Raw genomic sequence first — 11,053 nt, 5'->3', positions numbered from 1 at the left:
GCAGAAGGGAAGTGTCAGATACGAGCCCAACCTGAGATTCTAGGATTCCCTTTGGCATACATATCCTTTGGTTTTAATATTCCTCCAGGGAGTCCTCCTTCCCCATCCCCATCCACCATGGTCTCTTTATCTCCTTTTAATACATGGAGCAGTGGTCGGCAAACTGCGGCTCGCGAGCCACATGCAGCTCTTTGGCCCCTTGAGTGTGGCTCCTCCACAAAATACCATGGCCTGGGCGAGTCTATTTTAAAGAAGTGGCGTTAGAAGAAGTGTAAGTTTAAAAAATTTGGCTTGCAAAAGAAATTTCAATTGTTGTACTGTTGATATTTGGCTCTGTTGACTAATGAGTTTGCCAACCACTGACATGGAGAATACAACTCGACATTAGCTTTATAACCTGTTTTGCATTGCTTCCCATTTTTTCCTAGGTGTAGGTCTCATGTCAAAAACAAACGAACAAAAACAAAACAAAACGGATTGTAACTAATCCACTGACAAGAACTTCTCTGGTACCTCAGTATACCTTGCTCATAGTTTTCTGGGACATAGGATTTTCTGTGCTAAACGTGGGGAAATCCGGAGCAAATCAGGATGAGTTATTCACCTAACTTGTCCAAGAAACGGGCACACCATAGACCCTGCCTGTTGATAGCTCACTGTGGCAGACTTGACTGCTTGTTCACCACTATTTGGGGCTTTCCTCTCCTTCTGGGCACAGGCTGCGCTTCCCCAGCACTTTGAAGCTGGGCATGACTGTATGGATGCCTTGCTTTGGCCAATGGAATGTGAATGGTCTTAACGGGTGTCACTTCTGAGTGGAAGCATTTAAGACTCCATGCACCATTCTCTGTGCACTCTCTTCTCTTGCCCTGGCAAACCCCGGAGCCATGGTGTTGAGATGGCTGCATCATAGGATGGTGTAGGTTTCGCACATCATTTAAAAGCCAAGTTCTGCCTGGCCGGTGTGGCTCAGTGGCTAAGTGTCGATCCCTGAACAAAGAGGTCACTGGCTTGATTCCCAGTCAGGGCACATTCCCCGGGGTTGCGGGCTTGATATCCAGTAGGGGGCATGCAAGAGGCAGCTGATCAATGATGTTTCTCTCTCATCTATGTTTCTATCTCTCTATCCCTTCCTCTTCCTCTCTCTCTAAAAATCAATAAAAACATTAAAAAAAAAAAAAAGCCAAGTGTGTGAAAGTGGGAAACCTAAGCCTGGACTCCCACGAAGCTCAAGAAAGCTGGAGGCAAGACCTCCTGAGAATAAAGGCTCCAGGAACGGAATCTGCCTTCCTAGTTCCCAGCCACCGGCCCAGGTATTGATTGCGATTGTTGACATGACAAGTCAAGAACAAATTAAAAAATTCAACTCTTCAATGTTCATATGAGAAACTCTCCAAAGGGGAAAATAAGTGTTTCGGGATGATCTCCCCATGCATTTTTGCCATTTAAAAATGTATTTTTATTGATTTCAGAGAGAACAAACATCAATGATGAGAATCATTGATTGGCTGCCTCCTGCATGCCCCCTACTGAGATCAAGCCCGAAACCCAGGCATGTGTCCTGACCTGGAATTGAACCATGACACCTCCTGGTTCATAGGTTGATACTCAACCACTGCACCACACCAGCCGGCTGCATTTTTGCCATTTTTGTTGCTTTTCATAGTCATTATCTATTACTTTGGGATTTCACATACTTGCTCACGACTTGATGGTGATAAACTAGTCTCAGTCTCATGCATGGATTTAAAATTATATATTTTTAAAACCCTTTTTTCTTATTACAGTACTAATTTTCTTATTACGATAGTAATAAGTATATACTCATTTTTTAACATAAGAAGATGACGAATAATTTTAAAAATCTAAAATCTCACCCACCCAGAAGTAGTCACTAATAACACTTTTTAAAATAAGAATGAATTTATTACATTTTATAATACTTAGAACATTCATCTTCATCAGTGTTTTTGCTGATTGCATGACATTCTGTTTTTATGGATAGAGCATAATTTATGTAACCAATATTCTTTTCTTGGATGTTTCGGTTGTTTTGGTTTGGGCCTTGTTGGTTTTGACTAAATTATGAGCACTGTTTTGATAAATATTAACTTAAGTAGACACTCTTTGCTCATTACCCAGTTAGCCCATCCTACAACAGTGGTTCTCAAGCTTCAGCCTGGGCCAGAATGACCAGGAGGGCTTGTGAAGCTTTAGATGCCTGAGACCCACGCCCAGAGTTTAGGATCTATAGGTCTGCGTGGGGCCTGAGACTCTGTATTTCTAACAAAGTTCTCTGGTGGTCCCGACGCTGCTGATTTGGGAACATACTTTGTGAACCACCATCCTATATTCTTCTTCTTCCAAGAACCTAGTGTCACCCGTGCCCTTCGGTTCCTTTCTTAGGACCTGTTGCACTTGGTCTTGTGCTCTGTGGAGGAGGAATTTCTTTGGTGGTCTCGTATTCTTTCCCCATTCATGACTGTAAGCCCCTTTCATCCACACCCTTTGCAAGTGTCTCTGGGCCTTGTGTAATTTCCTAATATACACACAGACACACCTGCACACTGATTTTCAGAGTTGGGTGTCTTTTTCCTGCATCGCTACTCCTAGAAACCTCAGCTAGTCACAAAGTGAGGGCAGATAAAAAGTATTTCCCCCAGGCATTTTATGTACCGTATTCCCACTGTATGTGCTGTCTGCCTCACAAAGTTGTTTTGATGGATAACATCCATCTCAGATCGATAGAGTTGAATATCATAGCCGGAAAGAGCTCTCCACCCAGACGTGAGGAGGCATTGCAATTAAACTTAAAATTGTTATGTATTTGTAAGGAAGTGGTTCAAAGCTTAGGTTCTGGCGTTAAAACTGGATTATTCCTGGGCTCTGGTACTTACCAGTTACGTGAGCTTAGGCAAATCACTTCACATCTCTGAGCCTCACCTGTAAAATGGAGGCGATAACACTTCTGTTGCAAAGAGATGGCAAGAAATAGAAACAATATGTAAAAAGTAGCCGGGATAGAAACAGCCCTCACGAAGTGGCAGCTGTTGTATTTAATAAAAAAATTGTTTTGATTTTTTTCCCCCCCTGGCCTTTTCTCTGCTGAGTGCCCGGAAAAAGCATCCATTGCTCGTCGGGATCTTTTCCGCCCAGACCAGAGGTTCCTATCATTGCCAAAGATTCTGGTCACCTGCCTCGAGCGGTGGCGCGGCGAGCCCCAGGGATTTCGCCGAGGCCCCGCTCTTCGGGTATTTACGGCGCGCGGCCGCGCCGCTCGGGCTCAAGTCTGCGCTTTCAGGTTCAGTTTCAGGGTCTCGCCCGCAGCCCTGGCCGGCGGGCGCGCAGCCGGCAGCGGGGCCCCGGGCGGCAGGGTCCTCTGGGGGCCCCGGAATTAGGAGGCGGCGTCCGGGAGCCCCCGGAGGAGGATGGGCTGCGGACACAGCAGGCTGAGCTGCTGCAAACCCCCCAAGAAGGTAAGGCGGAGAAGTTTGCCTTCGGAAGGGAAGGGAAGTGTGGAGCCGCTCCGGGACAGGGGACCCTCGGCGCTGCGGGCTCCCCCCCCCCCCCCCCCCGGGCCGGCGCGGGGGTGCCCGGCGGAGAACGGCCAGAGGCCGGCACGGAGGGAGGCGGGGAAGGGCGGCCGGCCGGGCGGCGCTCTTCCTCCCAGCCCGGGGCTGAGCGGCGCGGGGCAGCGGAGTTTACCAACACGGCCGCGGGGCCTGGGAAGGGCAGATCATTCCTCCGCCAGAGGGAGGAAGTCTCTCGCGCCGGTGGCAGGTGCCCTTTTCCTTCGGTCCGGGGCCGGTCGCTGTGTGGCCACGGACAAGTGACTGGACCTCTCTGGCCCTTCGGCGTTCCCACGGGTCCGAGAGCAGATCGTCTCTAGGGCCGCAGCTCGCGGAGTGGTCCACGGCTTCACAGCATCTGCATCACGTGGGACCTGTTAGAAATGCAGAATCTCAGGCTCTGCCCCAGACTGCTCAAACCGAGCTGGTCTTTTAACAAGATACTCCGGTGGTTACAATAAGGTTTAAAGTTTGACAATCGCTGGTCTAGAGCCTCTTTGGGACCCAAAGCGGGCGCTTGTGGGCTGTGCTGGGGTTGGGGGGGTGGGGGGGGGGTGGGGAGAGCTGGGAGGGGCTAACGAGGGTGGAGATCTACCGCCTGCTGCCCTTCCCTCCCTTCCTGTCCCTCCCCCAAGGGGCCTCGGAGCTGGGTTAGGACCCAGGAGACACTACTCAGGTTTCTTGCAGTGGGACCAGCTGCCCCTTGGGGTCTGACAAGCCCAGAAGGTCCATAGGCTGGAGCCTGAAGGACAAACCTCCTTGGAGACAACCTGAGGCGCAGAGAGGAGGAAAGGGGGGACCCCTCAGGTCCTGGCCCTTTTCCCTACCACTGTCTGCCCTCCAGCCAGGTGGGAATAAGTGGTCCCATAAATGTGGTGATCAGTTCCGTGGGGACCCTGACAGAGCCCAACCTGTGAGAATATTTAGTCACTTTTCATTGAACTTGAGTCTCTCGCTGTACTTGGCTTTGCTTGTGCCCAAGCACAAGCTTTTCTGCCTATTGGGTGTTCCGTTCTGTCCCCAGCCTGGGGCGACCCTATTCCCTGCCCTGTGCCTAGTCCAGGAAGGTAAGTTTTGGTCCCAAGTACAATGCCTCCCCAGCTTTCCTATCTCCTCCTTTACACCCAGTTCAGAAAAACCTCACCAAGCTCTGACCCAGAAACCCTCGTGTCCTCCCTGGCTCCAGCAGGGAAACTGAGGCTTGCCTCCATCCGCGGAAGCACGGGGCTGGCTGACAGGGGTGATGGGCCCATCAGCCTGAGCCTGGTGTGAGACTTGTAATCGAGCTGGGGACAGGTGGGCATCAGCCCTGGCTTTAGATCCTGGCTCTAACGGCAATATGATGTGTGACCCTAAGAAAGCCCTTGCCACTCTCTGGACCTCGGTTTCCCCTCGATAAGGAGGAGGAGGGGAACGTGCAGAATGATTCCTAACCGTGTGAGAGTCTGTGTACCTGTGTCAACCGCTCCGTCTGCAAAATGGGCCCGCGGTGAATGCCATCCACACAGTGGTGGGAGGAAGCTGGGGAGGAGCCCTGTGCCGGCCTGACCTTCCCCAGGCTGGAAGAGGAGACCACTATGAGCGTGGGTCCCCGTGCCTCCTGGCCCTGCTGAGAGCCCTACCAGCTGTCCCTGTCTGTCCTGAGCACAGCCCGGGCTGGACCTCCCTCCCAAACTGTGAAGGCAAGCACAGGCTATCCGAGTGAGCAAGGGCCTTGGATGCCACCTGGGCGGAAGCACCGAGTGTACAGATGGAGGCTGGGGTCTGGAGAAGGGAAGGGTCTGGACTGATGTTCCACAGAGCAACTTAGAGAGGACCCTGGTACCTAGGCCCCCGGTCCCGTGTTCTTTGCCTCCACGCTACCCTGTGCTTCTGGTGCCTTCTTAATGATCCCAAAGCCCTTTGGCATAAAAGCCTTCACTCTGTCGCCTCAGAGCAGCCTGGCATGTCTTCCTTGCCCCAGCAATGCCAGGGCCCTGCCCCTGTGAGGCAGGATTTGTAAATCGATTTTGTTGAAAGTTCATGCCTGTTTCATGTCCATGCCCAGTTTCTCCTCCAGCTGCCAACCCCTGAGCTGCCAAGCCCATCCCACTGGCTATCAGGCCCCTGGGAGAGAGGGGGACGCTGAGGATGGGAGATACAGAAATGAGCTCAGACGAGAGGAGGTCAGGTCACGACAACCGTGACTCAACCTGCATGGCAGTTTGCAGAGTACTTTCACATCCTGCTGAGCTCACAAGAGCCCTGGAAGCTAGGCGGAGCTGCAGCATCCTCCCCACTTTACAGCTGAGGAAACCAAGGTCATCGAGCCAGTTGGTGGCAAAGTCATCGAGCCAGTTGGTGGCAAAGCTGTGCAACGGAGCCTGGTTTTCTGCACGCCGCATCCAGTGCTCATCGCCTGGTGCCGAGCGCAGAGCAGGTGCTACGTAAATATTTGAGTGAGTGGATGTGGGCCAAATAAGAGCCAGGCTAGGGCTTAGCCCAGGGTGCAACAGGAGTAGCTCGTCCAGCCTTGGGCGATATAGGAAGGCTTTTTGGATTGGGTGGGGGGATGCCTTGACTGAGTGTTGAAGGTTTGGTAGGAGTTACCCAGTTGAGGCGGAGAGAGCAGTCTGAGCAAAGGCTGAGCCAGAGAAAGCTCATGTGATGGGGCTCATTGTGGAGAGGGGAGGTGGCAGGCAGCAAGGAATGAGGCCAAAGCTTTCAGTGGGACCCACCCTGGCTAGGGACAAGGGCTTGACCACTGGGACTTCTCAAAGTCTCTCCAGGGTCAAAGATTTGAGAGTTGGCTGATTTCTGTTTTAATGCCTGGTGGTCTCAGCTGACTAGCTGTTCTGGACTCCATTGAGAGGCTAAGTCATGGCGTCTTCCCTCCACCCTGGCTGGCATGATGTCTGAACTCCCCAGTCCCCAAGACTTCTGCTCTGGCCACAGCCTCACAGGCCTGAGCAGGGTGACAAGACCTGGTTTAGCACTGCTCCCCGAGCTGGGCCTCAGGGAGCAGGTTCTCAGGGGCTCAGTCATTCAGTAACTCTGTGATCACGTCCAGGTAACAGGCCAGGTGAGCCCGAGGGAGAGAGGCAGAAGTGAGTAACATGGAAGAGCCTGCATGGGCATCTATATACACTGAGTGGCCAGATTATTATGATCTCTGAATGCATAATAATCTGGCCACTCAGTGTATATCCTATATAATAAAAGGCTAATATGCTAGGTGTCCCCTCAGAAGTTCCATCGAAACGGGAGTTTGGTCACTCGCTATGATGTGCGCTGACCACCAGGGGGGCAGCGCGAAACGAAGCAAGGCCCCAGCCAGCAGCAGGCAGCCACTAGGGACCCTGTCCGTGCACGAATTTCATGCACTGGGACTCTAGTAAATAATAATGAAACTCAACCAGAGACACGAGGGGAGGGATTTTAGAACTAGATTCATGTATCCAGTTATTAATTTGGTGTACGGGGCCCTGGGCTAGGTGCTGCTTCAGTCCTGGCTCCATCCCAGATCCATTAAGTGGTCATGGAAGGGACTTGGCTTCCCTATGCCTCAGTTTCCTCATCTGTAAGATAGGTGTGATATTAGCTCCTGCGTCATAGGGTTGTTCTAAAGATTAGATGAAAGAATGTGTATAATAGAGTCTCTGATGCACTGACTGGCAAGTGGTACACCCTTGATAAGAGGCAAATGTGGGTAATGTCGTAAGGGAAACATAGTTATACTTTCAGCACATCATTGCCTAGATTGTACCCAAGGAAAGCAAGCGGGATGTGGGAGCCAGGGGGACATTAGCGTCCTTGAGTGGCTGTTGGGGTTGGGAGCATGAGTCTGGAGGCTGGCCTCTGCCTTCGAACCTCTGCAGTAGAGTCAAGGAGCACGAGGAGTAGCTTTGTTCTCTGTTGTTCCAGAAGGTCGAATTGTGGCCAGTGAGGGGGAGCTAACGGAAGCCACATTCTACTTCTCATGAGGAGGAAGGGTAGTGAGTTCCCCATCTCGAGAGAAGTTCAAGTAGAGGTCAGAGGATATTTTGGCAAGGATAGAAGAGGGGATACAAACCTGGGACTAGCAAATATTTAGGATTCCACTTAAGAAATCTAACTATTCTGTTTATGACAGTGTTTGAGGAAGAATTTCAAAATTTGGAAAAGTATAAAGAAACTTAAAAGTCATTTCTAATCCCATCATTAAGAGCTAGCCTCTGTGAACATTTCAGTGTCATTCTCTCTGTTTTTCCTGCTGTGTGCTATACATCAGTGTGACTATTTTAAGTGGTTGTATTCTAGTTACTTAACATTTTGCTGGGGCATTCTCCCATGTTAAATAGTTCATGGAGACATGATTTTTTTTTTCAATCCCCACCCAAGGATCTGTTTTTATTAATTAGAGAGAGAGAGAGAGAGAGAGAGGTGAGAAACGTCGATCGACTGCCTCCTATATGCACCCCAACCAGGGATCAAACCCACAACCTGGGTGTGTTCCCTGATCGGGAATCGAACCCACAACCTTTTGGTGCACTGGACAATGCCCAACCAACTGAGCCACACTGGCCAGGGCTGGAGACATGATTTTTAATGGCCACCTAATAATCTGTGGATGTCCCGTGACTTGTTTAACCAGTGGACACCTGGGTGTTTACATCATTCATGAGCATCCTGGCATTTCATCCTAACCCCAGGCTACTGTGGCTCTGTGTTCAGAGGGGAGTGGAGGGGACGAGGGAGGTGGCATCTTGGCTGGGTTTTGAGGTGGGTGGACTAGACTGTGTGCTAGGTTGAGTGGGGCACATGAGAGGCAGGGCCCTGCGTAGTAGGGGCAGGGCAAACCTGACCTGTGAACGCAGTATGCCAAGGTGGGACCCTGAGGGGCTGTGAAGGGAAGCTGCCTTTCCTGGGCACCGAGCCCTCTGCCCCAAACATCGCGGGACATGGGTGTATATGTGGCCTCTGGGTGGTCTTTGTCCAACCTGGAAACCACCGTCCCCCCCCCCCCCCACATCATCCCAGCTAAACCCAACACAGGCTTCCATACACATGCACTGAAACCTGTGAGGCCAGACCAGATTTCGGTACTCTGTGGCCTGAAACCCAGTAGAAAACATTTTCATCATCCTTGCCTTGGAGGCACACTCTTCGGTATCACCTTTTCTGCACATACACGCGCTTTTAATTCTGTTCTTTTCCTTTGTAGTTGAATTTCCAGGCAGCTAGCGTAGGTCCCCTGATCGCCTGATATGCCCCAGCCAACTAAGCACTTCATCTTCGCCTCAGTTGGGTCTCGCATTTGGGGCCCAGGCTTCACATCAGCACTTGTGTTGTAAGAATGGCAGAAACGATAAAACTTCAAATCAGTTGCTAAGAAGCAGACAAGTCAAGATGGTGATACCCTGGTAGGGGGGGCTGCCACCTGCTAGCGCATGTTCCTAGGGCAGCTACCGAACAAAAGTCTGGAACCTGCCTGGAAAAGGAGCCCCAAGGGGTCGGTATTACATTCGTAAACGGTCATGTTCAAAAAATTCAACTTGGAAAAAGTAGGAGATTCCCCCCCCCCACCCACACACACACACCGCCCCATAAAAGGAAGAGTCTAGCAGACGACCTGAGTCCTGGCTCTGACATCTTGGGGTGCACTTGGGTTTCCACCCCTCCTCTTAGCGTCCTCCACCCTCAGAGCACTGGGAGCCTTGGGGGGTGGGGAGCAGGACTGGCAGAGGAGGGGAGGGGAGCTCCTGTGAGCTCACGCATGTGAAGGAGCAAAGAAGAGAAGGAGCGAGAGAAAACCCATCCATCTTCACCGTAGATAGATCTAAATCTGTCCGTTACCTGAAGACGACCCATCCTACTTCTCTCGGCAAGTGAATTTTAATCCCTAAAAATCATTTATCTTGTGTCACTTTATTGTCAAACCTGAGTCTTCCAGAACATCTAGGGCAAATACTACACAATACATAAAACATCTGTCCCCATCCATGCTCCCCCACCCCTTCCCCCCCCGCATAGGGATGTACAAACTGACCTACTTTCAGTACGTCTTCCCCCGAGAGGCGGAGTTCTTTTTCATTGAGTGTCTACGAACCTTGCAGACCTGACCATGTCTCCACTGCCCATGCAGCCCAACCCCCGTCCCTCCTTAAGGAAACAGCCCGGCATCAGAAATGTTATCCGTGCTGGGTTGGAGAGTGTCCCTGCAAAACTCATGTACACCCAGAACCTATAAATAGGACCTTATTTGAAATAGTGTTTTGTGGATATAATCCAGTTAAGATGAGGTCATACTGGATTACTGTGGGCCCCGATCCAATGACTGGTGTCCTTATAAGAACGGGGGAATTTGGACACGGACACTCAGGGAGAAGGCCATGTGATGACGGAAGCAGAGATCGGAGAGATGCACCTACAAGCCAAGGAGCACCAGGATGGCTGGCAGCCGCCCGGAGCTGGGAGAGAGGCCTGGGACAGACTCTCCTGCAGAAACTCCAGGAGGACCAACCCAACGGATGCCTTGATCTTGGACTTCTAGCCTCCAGACCTGTGAGAGAATACATTTCTGTTGTTTTAAGTTACCGGCTTGGTGGTGATTTATATATAAATTGCCCCAGGAAAGTTATCTATCTTAAGGTTCATTTACTCCCCATCCTCTCACACTCCACCAGTCAAACCGGGCACCGGAACCCAAGGCCTCCCCTTTGGAACCATGGTTTGGCAAAAGAGTGGGGAGCATTGCAGACAAGGAGGTGCCTGGGCGATGCTCAAATGCTTTTGGACACCAGCTGCAGCCTCTGCAGAGGAAAGCACTAGACTGGGAGTCGAGAGTGGGTCCTGCTTCTGCGTCTTTCACTAATTTGGGTGTGAACAGTCACATTTCTCAACAGCCCTGAACACTTAGGCCCTGCCTTTCCTCCACCCGAGGCCCTGGAGGGGGCCCCTGGGGCCTCCGCCCCCGCCTCCTTCCTGCTTCCACCCTCAGCCAATGCGCTCTGACTGTGGTTGTTCAGATCCTGAACCGAATGGGGCTGGGGCCCCACCCACGCTGAGTCCAGACACCGGAAAGGCAGCTCTGATACTGCAGAGGGGTGTGACCTGAGCCCCTTGAGGCTCAGAATCACCCGTCCCCTAAACATTGAGCTACTTGGTTCCGTCTGTGTAGGCACTAAGGAAACGGAAGGGACTCCGGGCCCCGCCTTGAATCTGGATTCTCATTAAGGCTCTGCTCCCCTGCTTTGTGGCCTCTGACTAGTTATTGCCCATCCCACCTCTGGGCCTCAGTTTTTCCATCTGGAAGTAGGAGGAGGAATTGGAGTAAATGGTCTCCAGGGGTCCCTCCAATCCTGTCCTCTGGGTCAAGATGGGTGTGACAGAACTATGTGGCCAAGGGAAGCCAGGGCTGTGGTTTAGGGGGACAGAGGTGCCAGTTGAATTCTTAAGGTGCCTTTGATTGCTCAATTCTCTAAGCTAAGCAGAAATACTGAGGGCGTAAATCAAAGCACTCGATC

The 11,053-nt window shown here is 51.5% G+C and overlaps 1 protein-coding gene across 1 annotated transcript in view; it reads left to right on the top strand.

Moving 5' to 3' along the window:
- Positions 1 to 3,295: 3,295 nt before the first annotated feature.
- The window catches only part of CCDC69 (coiled-coil domain containing 69), a 32,874-nt gene continuing 25,116 nt past the window's right edge, over positions 3,296 to 11,053 (top strand). The window contains exon 1 of the mRNA XM_079770312.1: positions 3,296 to 3,476. Coding sequence (XP_079626438.1) covers positions 3,429 to 3,476 — 48 coding nt within the window. The 5' untranslated portion in view covers positions 3,296 to 3,428. The remainder of the gene's footprint in view (positions 3,477 to 11,053) is intronic.

Source organism: Cnephaeus nilssonii (assembly GCF_951640355.1).
Source record: "Cnephaeus nilssonii genome assembly, chromosome: 5".
Lineage (NCBI taxonomy): Eukaryota > Metazoa > Chordata > Mammalia > Chiroptera > Vespertilionidae > Cnephaeus > Cnephaeus nilssonii.
This window is presented reverse-complemented; position numbering and strand designations above follow the sequence as displayed.